The sequence below is a fragment of the Pithys albifrons genome, chromosome 2 (assembly GCF_047495875.1).
Source record: "Pithys albifrons albifrons isolate INPA30051 chromosome 2, PitAlb_v1, whole genome shotgun sequence".
NCBI lineage: Eukaryota > Metazoa > Chordata > Aves > Passeriformes > Thamnophilidae > Pithys > Pithys albifrons.
In genome coordinates this window covers 96,071,560-96,090,840 of record NC_092459.1, presented here as the reverse complement: position 1 = coordinate 96,090,840, position 19,281 = coordinate 96,071,560, and the positions used below count along the sequence as shown (strand labels likewise).

Genomic DNA, 19,281 nt, shown 5'->3' with positions numbered 1-19,281 from the left:
CTTGTGTGGAAGGCCATTCTTTGCTAGTTTGGACAATTAGGTACATGAGCACACTGTTTTTTCTCAGCTTGACTGAGTTGCCTGAACTACCTAAGTGGTGTCATTTCTGACCCTGATTTTTCTGAAATATTTTCAAGGGAGTGTTGAGTATGGTATGGGGTTTGCTGGCTATCTATGAAATGAGGCAGCAGTAGTATAATACCTTTCCTGAGAAAGTTGTACATTTGAGAGTCAATATAATTAAGTAAACAAAGAAAGTAGGATATACTGTACTAAAAGTTGAATATGAGTTATTGCTTGCTTTAAGAAAATGGTGGAAAGCAGAGAACTGCTGATGGTGTCTGATGGAGCAAACCTGATAATGCCATCTTGACATATGAATTAATTTTTTTTTTTGGTGGTGCATAAAAATCGCAATAGGGCACGGTCATGCTTGAGGGTCCCAAAGAGTTTATCTTCTAATTACATATTAAGTTATTGTGAGTTAATATAACAAATTATGAGAAACAAGATGAAAGAACAGAGTAAGGATGTGAGTAATGAGCTGAGGTGTTCATAAAATCTACCTACAGAAACTACATGGTGTTCGGAATTCATTGGAAGTTTTCACTTTCATACTCTCTCAGAAGGTTTTCTTTGTTGTACTGCTAACAATCCCTTGCTACAATGCTACTGTATTATTTTTTCCTGAATGTAACAATGGGGTTAGCTATTGTTTCACTTAGTTTCCTGGGAGAAACTGTGTGGGGTTCCTTACACAAGTCATGTGGTCTCTCACCAAGACAGGATGTTTTCTGAAATCAGGGAAAGTAGAAATAAGGTGGAAGGGAAGAAAGGTATGTGGCTCTCTTGTAGTAAATCTGAATATAAAATATGCATGTTACAGATAAATTAAAACATTTTATATATTATTAGTGTGTTAATTTTGAACTATGGTGTACTCTGATGACTTAATGGTGAAGCTCATGTTTTGTTATATCTCTAATTTCAGGCTTTTTATTTTTGGTTTTTTTTTGTTTGTTTTTTTTTGTTTGTCTGTTGTTTTGGGTTTTTTTCACTCTGCTGTGTTTATCTTAATAACATCTCTCAAATGCCATGCTAAAAGTGGCACTGTAGTGTTGCATATTATCTTTCAATGACTACCCATTAAATCTGATAAAAACAAAGTGAGTGTTCTTATTGACCATGCAAAGAGGGTCATTCTTTATTCTTTCTTTCTGATGCATTGATTGCTCTATCAGGACTTATGCTGGTGGTTATTAGAAGCTGGAGAGATACCAGCTACTATAGCTGGTGTATGCAGGAAGTTCCACATACACCTTATATGTAATAAATGTAGTGCTATGCAAATACCACTTTTAATGATAGCTATAGTTAACAATTCTCTGCTGACATGTGAGTTAGAAAAGAATTTAGTTTGTTTGTATTGCCTCTGAGATCAAAGAGAGGAAAAATGCAGGTTGATCCTTCATCTCCCTCTGCTCCACCTTTTCTTTTGGGAAAAGTGAGTATTGGTTTTAAAACAGGTATGTGGGACTTTATTTTACTTTTTTCCTTTGTTCTATTTTTGACATGAAAAATGCAGAATTATTTTTCTGTCTACCTACTAATTTAATAGGATGATTTGAGGAAATCCTCCACTCTCAAGAAGGTATCCTTTTTCTTCATCCTTTTGTGCTCTTGGCCCTTCTGAGTGTAGAAATGAGAACAAGACCAAATGCTAAATTTAGTTATTTGGTACTTTTCCCTCAATGAACTTCTATAATTTTTAAATTTAGCTATATTTTGGTAAGAAATAAGTGATCTCAGAGAGTAGTTATCGGAATATTGAAATAAAAAACATTTGATCTTATTTTAAAGTAGCTCAGGGAACCAGAATTATGGAATAGATGGGAATATAACCTGATAAAGCAAATTTTAAAGAAAAAATATTTCTGTTTTTGCTGTAAGTTTAGAAGAAATAATTGTGTCTTTATTGGACTCATTTTATAAATTAAGATAAATGAAATCCTTCCAGCCAACAGCATGAAATCAATTGTAAAATAACATATAATTCATGCCCTATATTGTAAATTATAGTTTGTTTGACATTAATCACAGAGTTTTCCATGCAGTGGGGTGCATTTTCGTGTAACACATTTCCACATAATGCCTGTAGATCTATTTCTAATGTGTGGGAGAGTGATCTGCTTTTCATGTCCACAATTGCCTACATTTGATCTTATGCAAATCATGCAATCAAGCAAATGGAAAGCAAGGCATTATTGCTAGAGGACCTTGACAAACAGTGGCTTTGTGATTTGAAGAACCTCCTCCTTCTTCTTCATATTCATGTTTGTGTCTGTAGTTGTTTGAATTCAGTGATCCGTTATGAAACACACTGAACTTTAAATAGGAAATTATCTGCCAAATCAGATTGTGAAAATTAATTGCATTGATTATGATGTAATATGATTTTTAATGTTCAGTTTGTCAGTTTCTGGTTCCAACCTTTTAAAAATACTGCCTGCACTACATTTGCTGGCTCATCCAAAACTTGATGAAGTTGGTGGAGAGATTTTAATTAGCGACAAATCTTATGCTTTGAATGACATTAAGACTCTACTTTCTTTGTCTTCTACTCCTGCTTCCACAAGTGTAAGTTTGTTCTTAGCCTTTATTCCACCTAATCTTTGAGATTCCATTGAAACTTTCCATTTGGAATTTAGTGTGTGTGTGTATATATATATATATATATATATAGATATAGATATAGATATAGATATAGATATAGATATAGATATATATACTTATATGTACTTTGGTGCTATTAAATCAGGATCAGTAAAAAAAAATTTCTTTGATCTTGGTGACATGCTGCTTTTTCCCCCCCATGTTTTGACTTTTTAAAATCTCCTATCCTTCCCTTCGCTCTCAGTATGTTTATCAGTTGATCCCAAAGGATCTCACTGCTCACATGTTCCGAGTTTCCATTCCTTGTTATTCTTGTTTTTTTATTTAACTTTACATGTTTCTCTGTCTTGTCTTTTTTGCTTTTTCCTTTCCAGGGACTGAGAGATACACATAGTACCTTATAGTCAATTGTTTTTTTCAAGAAGGGAAATAAAACATTTTCCCACCTTTCATTATCTTAATCCTTGGCAAAGTTTTTCTCTTTTAAAATTACACTATGTATTTCCAGAAACTCTTATGCCTTCAAGCAGTCCCATCAGCTACAGGGTGTATCAAATCAGCATTTCGGTACAAGCTACCTTTTTAAAAATAGTAATTCCAGAAGTGGAATTTTCCTTAAAGGAGAGGAAAATACCTCTCACCCTGAAGGAAAAAGTGATCCACCATGAACAAACGGAAAAAGAGATATCCACTTTTTCTCTTTTCCCTTCACTTGTGTTCACTCTGCTAAGTGAAGCCCCACAATATAGTTTCAACTTAGAGAGAAGAATGCATATTCACTGTTTACAACATTAGCTCTTAAATAGGTGCCATGAACTGATTTCAGCTGTTCGCTTTAGAATTGCTAAAAGTGAAATCCTTCTGGTCTCTTGTTTGCCCACCCACAACATTAAGTATCTGATACTTGTGTCACAGATGTTCAGCTCCACCTGTACTTCTATTTTCTCTGATGGCAGCTGCATGGAATGTGGGATGCAGGAAGGTGTACACTAATACAGCCAGTACAGTTGCTGCAGTGTGTGGAGTTTACTTTCCCTGCTTGCTGAGCCAGCTTGAGCACCTGCTCTGGAGTGTGCTTTCCCCCTCTCACCGACTTAAGCACTGCTTAACCCTGGTAGAATCAGTCCCATTATGTTGATTAAACATGTCACTGTGTTACAGGCATTCACTTGATGATTTTTTTAGCTACAGCATTTTTTTTAACTCACACTTTGCCATGTGCTTGATAGAACAATACCACTAAGTGATACAGAATTTTCAATAAAAATGCACAAGTTCATTCTCTCCTCACACAGAGTTGAGCAAATCAGAAGAAATTCCATTCCAGCAGGGCCTGGAGTCATTATAGAAGGGGAAAACTGATAGGAGAGAAGTTGGGTTTAAAATATCTCTACTTTGGTGATATCTTTGTCATCCAAATGCAGTTTTTCAATGTGTGCTTGCAAATATATTTGTACAAAATTATAGTTTGCTACTGTGTGGCACTGAAAACACTACCATTTGTTATGTCTTGCAAAAACTCGGAACTTTTCTGGCATGCTGAAAATGTGTGTCTGTAGCATAAGCATTTAACTTGTATACCTTACACTGTTGCCAAAAGCATGACTGTGAATTCCTTCTTAAAGGGTTTGCTTATTAAAGTATGTGATTTGTATTTTAGTTAAAAAAGTGAAAAATATTTAAAAACTAGGTCTGAATTACTTTCATATGATTATTTTTCTGTCGAAATTTCCTTTATTAGTATAGGGAAGAATATGTGAAGCTAAAGACCGTTTAGAGTATTTATTCAACAAAAATGTTACATTTTATTCACCGTTTTCTGCAGTAATTGAAATTCAAGATAGCTTCATAACAAATAATCCTTGCACAGTTGTTTTGCTGTAACTTTAGGCAGGTTGTTTTTACTGAAATGTATTTCATAATTGTCTGGTGTTTGTGCAGCTGAAGATAAACAGGCAAAAAGAGAACAGACAAGTATGGGTGGTGGCAACAATGGGCTTCCTTTGTGTTCTTGCTTATACTGAAATTTGCATGGAGGGAATCATTGTATGTGTTGATGCTTGACATCCATGTATCATACAGCAGATTTTTTTTTAAAAAATATAGTCCACTGTGTTAATGAACCTGTACCTGTTTTGCCATTAATTTGATTTGATTTAATAATCTTGAAGGTGTTAATTTGCCACTGTAGCAAATTGGTGTGGTATGTAGCACCTAAGAAAGTAACATGTTTGCTGGTTTTTTTTTTGTTTGGGTGGTATACATTCTAGTGTAAATGGAGTACAATGGAGTCATCTCAACCAAAGCATGCCCCACAGATCTATTAGGAGTCAAAATTTGCAGTTTTTCTATTAAAGAACCAGTACCTATTCACTCCTGTGGGGCAAACATGAAACATTTAGGATTTACAGGTCCTCCTTCCTCTTGATTTTCTGAATTCACTGCCGTCTGAAAGCTACAGAAAAACAAGGTAAAATTAACATACAAAGTAAATTCATATTCTTTTTTTCCCCCTAGATTTAGCAGTATTTGCACCATACCAGTTTGTACTAACTGCATGCACACTTGCTGGCTGCACAAACAGTTCCCAGGTCACCTTGTTTACAGCACAGCTGCCACCATCTCACGTAGATGCCCCTGTCCTGACAGTGTTGGATTCTAGAACGATATATGTACAGTAAGTAAGGATTTCTTCTTTCCTGACAACACAATGGTGCATCAGTTTATTCAAGAATTTCAGTGAGTTCAATCAGGGGAAGGGTTTGTGACATAAAATTAAATTTATTATGATTAAATGCATAGAAGTGATTAGTTTAGTGGTTCTGTGAACCTTCTGATTATCACTTGCCAACTTAATTTCCATTTTGTCTTTACGCAATCAGTATAACCTACATATGGGCACAGCCTCCGCAAACTTCAGTGCACGAAGTGTTCTGGTGATATGCCCCTTTGTAGCCCTGCTTTGTGTGTTACTGTAATCATTTATTTATTGAGTACAAATACAGCATTAGAGGTATGGCTTAGATTTCTTTTTGTGGTTGCATGACTGTATTTTCAAATTCTCAAAATAAACCCATCAAAGTCCGCCAAACAAAGCCTTACATTTTTCAGTATGGTCTGAATCTTTACTTGCTCTGGTCTTAATCACATTTTGCTTTTATTTGCAGATGGAAAGAACCAGCAGAAGTAAATGGAATCCTAGATCGCTATATAATTTATATTGCCAACAATGAGCAGAATTTTACAAAGTGGAATGTAATCTATAACAGCACAGAACCTTTTCTGGATTTTACTGTTCCGCAGCTTTCCCCGGGTACTGAATACCTCATAAAACTAGCTGTAAGTTTTAAAGATGTGTAGTAGAGGTGTAAAATGGTGAAAATTATTGCGATTTTGTTAGCATCTTTATATTTAATGGTTCATGTGTCCACTTTATTTAACCTCTTCTTTCTGTAGCTAAGGTGGATGAGCCGTCCTGAACAAAAGTAGGTTTTTTTGTTTCAAAACAGGCTCTCCAAAATGTGTATGTAATAAAGAAGTGGCCTGAAATACATGAAATGCTTTAAAAATGTCTCCTGGACCCAACTTAAAAGAAAGCATTGAATGTATTTAAAAATACTAACCTTTTGAATATTGTACCATGTTAATTTGTTCTTTGATCATAAAATCTGTATGTAGAAGGAAATAGCAGAGAGGAAGAGTTCAGTGTAAAGTAGCAGTTTGTTTATTCAAAACATTTTAAAAGATATTAGTGTTTTTATTTCATTTCTTTATCATTTGTTTTATTCTGTGTTGAAATAGAACAGCTTCAGCTCACTTACAAACCTGAAAATATGTGAATAAAAGCAGAGGATTGTCTCTTGTTTTAAGCACACTGTTCATTTTATAACAATACCTATATAAGGATATTTGCTTTGATAAATGCCATAGAAAAATATTCTGCTCTTGATTATGAATAAATTTACATTTATGTAGACTGGGTATGCATTCATTTTTTCTTAACATGCTCTTGAATGTTCTAAATATTATACCACAGAAAATAAACTACCTTCAGGTAATGATAAGGACCTGACTTTAACCTGAAAAAACAAGGATACTCAGTCTAATTAAAGCTTAGATTCATGTTAAAATTAATTAATTTGTGCCTAGATATTTCAGCATAGCAAATTGTATAGCATATAAAATAGCACCATGTCCAAAACTAAGGCAGTACTTCAACAAGCATTTTATGCTTTTATAATCAAGCAGAATTATCAAAAGAATTTGTGCTGTCCTTCACTGTGCCTTCAGCTCTTCTCTGCTCTTGAGTGGCTTCTGTGCATGGGGGTACAAGGAGAGGGGATCAGGGAAGAATTAACAGCTACAATCTGGAGAGAAACTGGACCTGCTTCTTTTGGTGGCTCTGCCTTGGGATATGGGAGGAGGTGTTATGTGGATGTTGCTTTTCCTTCATCAATGTGCAAAGCTTTCCAAGAAGTACTAAATAAATTTTTAGGAATATTTGATAGCTATACTTTTTCTCATTTCTTCTTTTTTTTTTTATCTCCCCACCCCACCCCCTGCCCCTAATATTTGCATTTAATCAGTTGTAACCAGAAAGTAAGAAAGATAATTTCTTCTAGTGACAAACATAACCAGATCTACCTGGAAAAAATGCAATGGTCTCTGATAGGTGGGTTAGAAGATCTAAATGTCCTTGCTGCTTGGAAAATGACAAGTCTAAAAGTTCATGGAAAGCCCAGTATCTTTGAGGTGTAATAACTTTCTTAAAACATTTGGATCCATTGTACATAGAATTTTGTAGACTAGTTTGAGAAAAATGTAGCATTACAGATTTATGAGTTATGAAGCTTAAATGTGGCCAAATGTTACTTGCATACTTTATGAAAGGAAAAAAAAAACCAAACAAAACACTGCAAAACCCAACCCCAAAACCACAAATCAGGAATACACACCTGGAAAAGATTGAAATCTTTAGTATTTCAAATATAATTTAACTCAATTTTAATAGCAGGTTAAGGTAAGTACATTAAATAAAGCTAACAAAACATTTATCTTTGTATGCTCTTACCCATTTTCAGAATTGATTACTGCCATTTATTATGTAGAAATTGTATTCATAAAGGAGTGCAACAGGTTTCGTGAACAAATCTAATGCTTCTTTGCAAACATCAGCCAAGACTTAAGGGCTAGTGTAAAGGAACTAGTTTTTGTTCTGTTCCTGCTCTAAGCTGGATGGTGGTGAGCCAGGCCAGTCTGAAAACAAATGGAAAGCTGAAAGGCTGCCTTTAGGAGCTAAAGTGTCCCACCTATTTGTATGAGTTGAGCGGCTTTGTGATGTAACTGTTCAGCTGATCCCTCCCCATGGCTGTGTTGGGTGGGTAAGTCAGCTCAGGTGCGAGGTGAAGCACTGCTGTGTCATGTCATTTTGGGTGGTTTGTGTCTGTCCTTTGGCTGTCCAATTCCTCTAGTATTTTTGCAAAATTTACCTGAAATCTCTTTCTCAGCGAAGTTTGCAATGACACAATGGGACTCAATGTAGGGTCGGATTTCATGGCTTTGAGCATCACTGGATGTGATTGCCAGAGCCCCAGTGATGTCCAGTCCATTTGGAAACACTGATCTAAAATCCAACTATTTAAAATGCAGATAAGCTGTCTTTCACCGATTTTCATTAGAAGAGCCAGAAACTTAATGTCCCAATAAATTTCAGGGATACAAAAATTGAGCTGCATGATATTCAAGAAGTAAATGAATGGGAAGGCTGCTGTTAGCAAGCCCTTAAATGAAAAAGCCCTTCACTGCTGAAGTAGGCCCAGTGGAATGGAATTAGCAAGGCAGTAAGGAATGGAGAGGAAGAGGCCTTCCAGAACTGGTGGTTTTGGCTTCTTCATGAAGCCAGTAGAAGTAAAATAATTCAAAGATTACTCTGCCTTTACCAGAAGGATAATTTTGTTAAATATTGTCCCCATCAAAATGCTAGCAGTTACCTGGACATCCATCTAAGATGACTATTTTTTTTCTAAATTTGATATTTTTGTTGATTTTGTTTTGGTGGTGTTGGTTTTTTTTTCTTTTTTTTAAACACTATCATGTTTAAAGTAAAAGCCATTTTTGGATGTTCCCAAAACTGGGGTTGCCAGTTTTCTTTCATGTTTACTTGGTAATTCAGACTGAACACAGAGAGTCATTCCTGAGTTGTGTTGGGAGTACAATTTCCAGTGAAATCAAAACAATCTTTGTGTGTAAAATAGCCCCTCATTTACAAACAGTACTTAATTTTACCCATGGTGTCAGTATGCACTTTTGGGGGGGGCAGGAATTATTTTTACTGCTCTCTGATTTGAAACAGTGGGAAATGAGAAATTGAAGGCAAACATTTCAACTAAGCTATACTAGATTAAGAGAAACATTTTATTGCTGGAGGTCTGGTCAGTGAGGTTGTTTTTCCTTTGTGTGCTGATGATGCAAAGTGGGCTACGTGTCCACTTCAACACATTGGCAACTCTGGAACATACAGGGAGTGCCATAAATTTTAATTCAGTGTATGTCTGAATCTAAATCTTCATTGAATCCAGGTTTTGATTTATTTTATCGTTAAATAATAAAACCAAATTAAAACAATAAACTAAGATAAAAATCTTTAAATCCAATACAGAGTATATATTTTTGGTGGGGTTTTTTTATGTTCTCTAGGAACTCCTGTCTCTTTTCATTGTTAGTGCAAGTTAAGGCAAACCCACACATGTAAAGACCATAGCTGTGTACATGTAAAACTTTAAAAGCTTTATGAGGCAATATGCATATTTTCTTGCACATTGTATTATTTCATAACCAAGCAAAATACAAAAATAGTGTGGTTAATATCCTGTTCTCTGGTAACTGAAATACAAATTATTTTACTTTATTTTCTATAAATGTGTAATAATAACTGGTACATATTGGTTTATAATAGTGGTTTTTCACTGTTTTAAACTGCACCTGCTGTTGTGAAGTGCAACACTATCTGAAGGGCATTTTTTTCTTATGGATATTCCTTGTGATAATTTTTTAAGGGCCTTGCAAGTTGGTCGGTATATTCTGTGTCTGGAACTTGTGAGAGCTTGTCAGTCTTTTACTGAAGAATTTTGTACTGTAAAAACATATATTGTACTATAATTATCTTTAACTGCAGGTGGAAAAGCACTGGAAATCTAATTGATTATGAGTCACATTCAAATGGAAAATTCTGCAAGTCAAACATTACAATATTTTAGCTATATTATACCTAAAAACTAAGTATCAAGAGTTATCATACATCAGTGTTATTTAAAAGTAAACAAATCTAAGCTAAGAAACGTATCTTTTATGAAAATCACAGACTTACTAAGTTTAGATATATGAGTAATAAAATGCCAGCCAAAAAAACCCATCATTGCTAAAATTATCGGTGTTACATTGAATTATGTTTATTTGTTTTGATTAATATTTCAAGGCTTGCACTGGAGGTGGATGTTCAATAAGTGAAGCCAGCACAGCCATAACAGATGAGAGTACACCAGAAGGTGTTCCTGCTCCAAAAGCCCAGTCATATTCATCTGACTCCTTTAACATCTCATGGACTAAGCCTGAGTATCCGAATGGTAAGTGAACTCTTTTAGCCTCAAGTTAAAAAGATGATTAGTAAAGGTAAATTAATATTCTAAATGGCAGCTTATATGTGGTGCTTAATTTTTAATGATCATTTTAGCACATAAAATACCTGAGATAGTATCATTGTCTGCAGCTGGGAGATTGTGGGTTTCAGCGGCTCAAAAGTGCTCCCTTTTGATAGTTCTTGTGTACTGCATCTCATTGTTTAATGTTTTCCAGGACAACCGAGCCGAGGAATAGGCATTCCTGGAGAATATCTGTCTAGGATGTTAATTTCACCCTCCAATAAAACATTAATTTCTTTTACATTAATTGATTAATTACTTTTATATTAATTGATATGTAGTAATAATTAGATTTGTGTTCTGCCTAGTCATCACGAAGTTGTACATTTCCATGCTGTGAGAGTTAAACAATATACTTTCTTTTGTTTAGAAATGTTTTCCATTATAAAATATCCATCTGTAAAACTTTTGGACAAATCTTACATTTCTAATGGGATTGCACAGTATCATTTACCTTTGAATTTGCTCTGATTTTATTTTCATGCATGTAACAGTTTAAATCACTGCTGAGGATGCAATGTATGAATCACTAAATTTAAAGTATCAGAAATACTTCTCTTTGTTGTCTTATCATATTGATAAATGTCATTGTTTCTCCCAGTGGTTTTGCGTGAATTTCATTTTTGTCCTGCAAGTATTTTCCTGCTTTTAGTCATGCTGGAGCACATCCTACTTATACAACTTCTCTGAACACACTTTAAATGATTCCTCCCAAAACTGGTGATTGTAAAGCTACACATATATAATACTCTGAGGTTTTACAGTAACTTTAGTAAGAAATAATAGTATGTAATCTGTTAAATAATATATTTGATAATTTATTATTCTTTCTATGCAAGTGGTTGTGGAAGATTTTGCTTTCTAGCCACTAACTCTCTTACACCCCAAGACTGATTCTAAAGTCCCATCAACATATGTGGCAAAGGCAAGGAGGCAGGAGAAACAAGAGGGGTAAGGAATGGGAGGGGAGGAAGCAGGGGAGGAAGGTCATGTATGTGGCTTAGTGGCTAAAGTCTGAATAATTTTCACTGAAATATGCTTTTTTTGTAGTTCAGCTTAGGACCTCATCCTGTTATCCTTGCATTATTGAAAAAATCCAAACAGAGTCATTTAATTAATCAAATAAGTATATCTATATGTATATCTCTATCTCTATATCTAATCTATATCTATATATCAACAGCATAGGATAAAGACTTAGAGTTTAATAAATTTTTACCAACTTCCTTTAAAACAAGTAAAAGTTGAGATTCATTACTAAATTTGGACGTTGTACCTTGTTAATACAGCATTTACTATGTGCAGTTTGGTTCTCCTTTTAAATACAATAAACAGGTTGTTAGGAAACAACTGAGGATGTTAGTGCACCCTCAGCAAGTTCACAGACCTCACCCCGCTGGGCAGGAGTGCTGATCTGCTGGAGGGTAGGAAGGCCCTGCAGAGGGGTCTGAACAGGCTGGATCAATGGGTCGAGGCCAATGGTATGAAGTTCAACAAGGCCAAGTGCCGGGTCCTACATTTGAGTCACAACAACCCCAGGCAGCACTAGAGGGTTTGGGCAGAGTGCCTGGAAAGCTGCCCCCCAGAAAAAGGACTTGAGGGTGCTGGTCGACAGCTGAACATGGGCCATGTGCCCAGGTGGCCAAGAAGGGCAGTGGCTTCCTGGCCTGTGTCAGCAATGGTGTGGCCACCAGGAACAGGGAAGTCATTGCCCTCCTGTACTTGGCACTGGTGAGGCTGTACCTTGAAACCTGTGTCCAGCTCTAGGCCACTCACTGAAAGAAAGACACTGAGGTGCTGGATCATGTCCAGAGAAAAGGGCATCAAAGCTGATGAGGGTGCTGGAGCACAAGTCTTGTGAGGAGCAGCTGAGGGAGCTGGGAGTGTTTGGCTTGGAGAAAAGGAGGCTCAGGGGGGACCTTATTGCTCTCTATGACTACCTGAAAGGAGGTTGTAGTGAGATGGGAGTTGGTCTGTTCTCCCAAGTAAGAAGTGATAGGACAAGAGGAAGTGGCCTCAAGTTGTGACAAGGAGGTTTAGATTGTATATTAGGAAAGATTCCTTAACAGAAAAGATTGTCAAGCATTGCAACAGGCTGCCCAGGGAGTCACTGTCCCTGAAGGTGTTTAAAAGATGTATAGATGTGGCTCTTTGGGACATGGATTAGTGGAGGGCTTGGCAGTGCTGAGTTAACAGTTGGACTCAGTGATTTTATAGGTCCTTTCCAACCTAAATGATTCTATGGCTCTATTATATATCTATTAATACATTTTCCCATGCTCAAATTTTTTATTTCCATCCTTTTTCTCATTTCATAAAAAGAATTAAAAAAACCTCCAACAATAAGCAAGTGCTAAAACTTTTCAATGAGGAGATGCTTAATCAGAAAATCTTGGGACTGTTTAGTGACTTTTTTTTGTTCACTCTCAGCACATCTTTTGGGCTGCCTAGTGGTCACATCATTTATAATCGCTCTCTGTTGTCAGTATTTTAAAACTGTGTAGGGGATGAAATATGGAAACGACCAGCAGAAGGCACTTTTCCTCAAATTTTCTTACTTCAGGTTCTACTGGTACATTCTCATAGTCAGAAGTTTCTAGGTCTCTGGGGCCATTCCTTTCTCTCCCCCTTTTATTCTGCTACTGCATGACAGATGTTACTGGTGGTTTCCACGGGCTGAGGAAGCTTATCAGCTTTGAATCGGTGTGTAAGATGACTGGGATTTGGACAGCACAGACTTCACTAGGCTCTCATCATGTATATGGAGTCCAGTTGCTTGCCATAAATTAGAAAAAATTAAGGAGAACTAATATCCTACCCCTGAGGCCAAATAGGTTTAAAGGTTACATGTCTTCTACATGAAGATGGCACTTAAGGAGAGTCAAGGTTTGAGATAAGAGGCCGTCTAGGCTCATGTTATCCAGACACGAGTATCACAGTCCAGCAATACTGACTGTTTAGATGAGGGCAAGGTATGGAGAGGCTTGTGAAATGATGTGGCATCAGATATTCTGTTTTGAGCCTGAATTGTTCTAGTGTCCTCAATAAACAATCACATAATCTTCAGAGCACATCTGTTATAGTCCTGCCATGTAATTTGAGATCTGCTCTTTTAAAGTTCTTCACCAAAAAAGTGGCCTTACCTCTTTCAACCATTGAAAATTTTCCTTAGGTGGTCAGTTCTCAAAAACTTCAGTTTTCTTGTGTACAGGTCATAGATAAAGTCACGTCTTTATCTGGACTGTATCTTCCAAGGCTGTGTGGAATTTGTATGGGAAGTTTAGGTATAGTAAAAATTGATTTATAAAATTATTCAGTGAACTAAGCCAGTACTTGCTTCTGCAAATCCTTGTGCTTTTGAAAGACAGCTGGTGTTTGTAGTCAGTGAAATTGATGTAGGTAAAAGTATGTTTGCTTAAGATTTGACCCCCAGATCGTACCTTAAGAGTAAAATGCTTCTAGTACTTTAGATTCAAAACCTCTTTTCATCTCTAGTGTCTGGAATATCATTGACACGTAATATGGCCTTACCTGGAGAGAGAAGAGGAAGAAGAAAAACGGAAGACTGTGTAGCTTTCTTCAGTTTAAGTTTAATTTGCATTCTTGCATTTCTGTTCAAAAGTGTAACATAATTGTATTATAGTCAATAGAAATTTTGTCTTCAGTGAAACTAAGATTTAACCTAGATGCCTAGACTTAATAATTATGAAGAAAGTGCATCTTTTCATGGTGACCACGTGTTGCTCAGGAAACCTTTTAAATCCACCAAAATGTCCTGTATTCTTCAATATTTTATACGTGGTAAACCTCAGGAATATCGAGCAAGTCTTAAGTTCATTAACTTTGGGCCAACTTTGAACTTTTTCTCAGTATGCTTTGGAAACATATACTGGTGAAATAGAGAGGCAAAGTTATTTATTCTGGTCAAAAATAATTATTGCCAAAGTTTAGAAAAATGGCTTCCTACCTCAGAATTGGACTATTAACCCTTTTGTTCTGAAATATACTTTTTTCTTTCTTTTCATTCTGTTGTTTTATCCATCAATGTCCCACAAGCTAAATGCAGAAGTAAAATCAAGAGATAATGGATTAGCTTTTTGGGGATGGTTGCTCTCCAGCAGTACTGTGAGAACTAACAAAAGCTCCCAGTGTTACCCATCAAGCTGCTCCTCAGAGTGTCCATGCTGCACAGTCCTGTGGCTTTAGGAATGCTTAAAAACAATGGTCCAGTTAATCAATACTGAGTAACAGTGGGGATATATTACAGTAGGGATACATTACAGTAGGGATACATTAATATCAAATGGTCTCTTTGTTTCATGCTGTTACCATAAGTATCAAATGACTTAATAATGGTAATAATGATTGTCAGGCACTGATCTATGCTCTCTGACGACCAGTGACAGAACCTGAGGGAATGGCATGAAGCTGTGTCAGGGGAGGTTTAGGCTGGACATTAGGAAAATGTTCCTCACCCAGACTGTGGTTGGGCACTGGAAGGCTCCCCAGGGAAGTGGTCACTGCACCAAGCCTGACAGTTCAAGGAACATTTGGACAATGCTCTCAGGGAATGATTTTTGGAGTGGTCTTGTGCAGGGCTGGGAGTTGGACTTTGATGATCTTTGTTGGTCCCTTCCAGCTCAGGAAATTCTATGTTTCTATTCTATGATTCTATGACACTTTAAAAGGATTAGTTCTGCTGGTACAGGTGCTTAGAGTATCTAAGTGTTTGGGGTATTTCCTGTGTAAAAGACATCATTAATACCAGCATTCACATTTTTACTCTGAGATGCATAAAATACTTTTAAGCATATATATAATTAATTTATTTAATGTAGGGCAAATATCAACCATTAATGCTCTTGCTTTACAAGAACTAAACATAGGACCACTGGGATTTTTCCTTAGGAAACCTGTCAAATGTGGTAGGATTGAGAGTGTGAGCATTACCAGGACTTCCTCCCACACACATCTCTGATGTCTGAGTTGAGTTTACCCTCTTGTTTTTCTAGAAGAGAAAAGAATTGAAGAGTCTGTGAATCACTTCACCATACTCAGCTTTGCATTGGTTTAACATATAAATCTTTTGAAGTAGAACTCTTCAAAGCTCAGCTGAAACAGTTGTGTGTACACTTTTATTTATGAAGCATTTCTCCATTTAGTAGAGGGGAAAATCTTTTCTGTTTCAAACCAAATCTTCCTCAATATAGTTTCAAAAAATTCAGTTTAAAGGGAAGGAATGGTGAGCAGAGCTACATTTTTACAACAAAAATTTGTTTTTTATAATGGAAAGATTAGAAGGCATCCTCTGAACTAAACTCACTTCAAATGAATGCTATAATTTTGCTTTTATTCACCTTAAGAGTTCACTTTGAAATAGCTTTTAAAAAGGAAGAATATTCAAAACTGGGAAAGATGGAAGAAGAACCCTGAGAAAAAGGACTCCTTTGCAAGCTCAATTTCCAAAGTCCAAATCTGTAAAATTCAGTCTTTAGTTCATTAAATTCAAAACACTGTATGTATACTCTGTACAGGATTAATGCTATCTATCCTATCATGCACCTTGGAAGAAAAGAATTTTAGCATTCCTTATAAATAAGATAAGCAATCACTTGCAATTTTGGAGTTACTATTAGTTATACAAGAAGAAGCACTCTTTCCTCTACCTAAAAGTCTTGCTAATGTTTGAGTTTGCAAATATGTTTTTGCTGTTTAGAAATAGGTAAGGAATAATTTACTTCAGGATTTTTTCTATAACCTATTCAGAAGAAAACAGTAATCATTACTATTTTGTGGTTTCAATCAGAAAAGTGGGTAACATTGTTTTCCAAGCATCCCACCCACAATTAATGAAGTATCTAGTTTGTTGGCAAAGTACCAAAAATCTGAGATAAGGTATTCTGTGTGACAAAGTTATTTGTTATTGATTTATTGAGGTTCTAGCTCTGCTCTGAGTTGTCCTTCCACATTTCAATTAAATTGTAGATTTTTCCCCTAATTCTAAAGCTGTTAAGATGTGATAGTTTTGTGTGTCTTTCTTGTTTCAAAAGCCATAGCATATGAAGAAGTTCAAATAGCTCTATGCATAATGTGGGAAGCAGAATTGCCTGAGTTTTCCTGCTTCCAGGGTGATGTTGGCTGCTATTCAGAAGCAAGGTTGTTACAGGGTAATCTTTTGAATAGTGTAATTGTTTTAAAAGATGCAAACCACTTGTGAGGTTTTCAATAGGTGGAGATGGAGACGTGTTTTTTCTGAGTTTTGCATGCAGAGTCATGCTAAAAACACTCTCTGCTTAACTGTAAACAGTTCAAAAAACTACTACTGCTACCACCTTGATGTCTGTAGCATTACTTTTCTTGTAAATTCTGTGACTTTTTAGGTATTGAATGCTATCACATATATTTTATAGGTATTATTACAAACTATGGATTGTATATGGATGGTATTCTGCTGCAAAATTCATCACAGCTAAGTTGTTATGCTTATGGACTTGCTCCTTGGAGCCTTCATTCCTTCAGAGTCCAGGCATGTACTGCAAAAGGTTGTGCCTTGGGTCCATTGGTGAGTATCTTAATTTACATTCTGGGAGTGTAATAAATGTCAGATGACAGTGAATATCAGAATAAATGGTGATGATTCACTCTGGGCAGTACTAACCCATCTGGCAAAATGTGACATTTAAAAAAAATCCTGTTTAAGAGCTGCTAAAGATTCAATAGGTCATTGTTAGGCACCATTCCAAAGTAGAACGTAGGTACAGTGAAGAAGGACAAAAACTGAGGCTGAAACACACATTATTGAAATTAAATAGAGTTAATATGTTTGAAAGGTGCAGATGTGCTTTAACCAGATTTATAAGGATGTATATAAAGAAAGAGTTACTGTTCCAGTAATGAGCAAATTTCTAGCTGCCTGACTAAAATGACTACAGTTAATTTGAGAATCACAGAAGCCAGAAGTGGCAACAGGAGCAGGAGAATATGATCTTTCATAAATCTTTTGAATGCCAATGTGTAATCAAAATATTATACTGGACATATTTTAACAGTGCAACACCCCATTTTTTCAGGATTTGAGAATACAGGAATATTACATTTGACATGTGAAAACCAGGCCTTCTGAGGCTTTTTTATTTTTTTTAATGGTTTTTAGAGATATAGCTGAACTGATAAATCTAATATGGTTTCACAGTACTGTAGCTGATGAATAAGTGGAATAATCTCTACTATGCTTGGTTTTGCTTTCAAGCACAACTGAGAAAGAAGACTGTGTTTATTCTGGAATTTAATAATTTGTTTAATTAAGCTTTATTTGTTCACTTTTAAGTTTGATTAAAAGGAAGAAAAATGAGGAAGATTCGGGTGTTTTTTTGTGAGTTTATTTTATTTTTTTCAATCACAGTTTATATCACTATATTTTATCTGGAAAGAACGTCCAGGTTTTGTTTTTATGACATAATTTGTTAGTCACATTTTTAACGTTGTTTCCAAGATTGCTTTCTTTCAACTGCTGGTAACTTTGTCTATCTGTAGAAGACAACTAGGCTTTATAACCATTCAACATTTTATAGCTGTCTTTACTTTGGAGGGTATTTACTCTTGAAAGCTTGAATGGCCTTTTGCCAGTTTTTCTTGTACATTTTTTATAACTTCACATACACCCCAAAAGCAAACCTTGTTTTAGGGTATTTGATGTGCAATAACCCTAATCCGTTGTGCTAGTAGTGATGTTTAAGACAAGTATTTACCAAACTTTGCATACAGACGAAATATGTATGTTTTCAGTACGTCTGTCCTATCGAATAGGCATCAAAGGGCAAAACAGAATAGGAGTAGTTAGGGTTTTAAAAATATTTTTACTGTTTTTTTTTTTGTGTTTTGTTTTTTGTTTGTTTTGTTTTGTTTTCTTTATGTTTTTGTTTGTTTGTTTTGTTGGGTTTTTTTCACATCTCCACTGAACTACAGACTTGGAACTTTTGAAACAATTCTAATTAAGGGTTACTGTGGCTGATTCGCATCTGCATCCCATGAGCAGTACATAAACTGTTCTCCAAAGCCAGTGATCCATCTCTAATCACAGGAATTGAAGTGCAACATCTTTATTTAGGCTCACCCAAGTGCTGCCAGGAAGTTAAACACTGGATCTTCATTTGATTTTTTAAAAAGACTTTCATATCAGTTGCAGACTAAATCCAACACTTAAGAAAGAAAAAAAAAATGGGGAACCTAATGTTTTCCCTCTGCTTTAAATAGTATGTGAGACATCTCCCAGCAGTAAACTGATATGCTTTCAGCTATTTTTGCTGCTGATCTTGTGCTTTAATGTGCTCTAATCGATCAATGAACATTATGTGACAATGCTAAATATGGGATTGCTCCAGTTTATGTTTCTGAAGGTGGCTCTGAAGATCTTAATCAGTTACGAGATTAATATAATTTGCTGTCAGTAATGGTTTTTGTTTGCGTTTTTGTAGGTAGTTTAACTTTTTTTCCCTGTGACTATGGGTTATTTTCAAGTGAGATGCAAATTGTTGACATATAAATTAAGAAAAGCTAAATTTTAATCTCTTTCTAATAAAGTCACAATATTGCTTTTCTGTCTGTTCTAGTTGAGGGGGTTTGCCTAAAAAGCAAACCTCTAATAGAGACTTTAGAGAAGTTCAGGAGAAGTGAAATTCTGCTGGTTTTGGAATGTGTGAACCCTTGTAAATGTCTTGTAAATAAATGGAAATGATCAACACTGAATATTTCTCATCTCAACCCACTGCTATTAAACTTAGATTTCAAGTTTTTAGCTTATGCATGTGCTAGTACTTTTTAAAAAAAAGTTAAATGGATGACAGTGTTTGTTCTATATTGCTATCCTTTGATTTGGTGTCACCTATATGGTAGCAGAGTCTGTGTTTATTAT

At 35.7% G+C, this 19,281-nt stretch overlaps 1 protein-coding gene across 1 annotated transcript in view; it reads left to right on the top strand.

Moving 5' to 3' along the window:
* The window catches only part of USH2A (usherin), a 387,863-nt gene that overhangs the window by 185,817 nt on the left and 182,765 nt on the right, over positions 1–19,281 (top strand). Inside the window, exons 33-36 of the mRNA XM_071578650.1 lie at positions 5,191–5,350; positions 5,841–6,012; positions 10,148–10,295; positions 16,781–16,932. Coding sequence (XP_071434751.1) covers positions 5,191–5,350; positions 5,841–6,012; positions 10,148–10,295; positions 16,781–16,932 — 632 coding nt within the window. The remainder of the gene's footprint in view (positions 1–5,190; positions 5,351–5,840; positions 6,013–10,147; positions 10,296–16,780; positions 16,933–19,281) is intronic.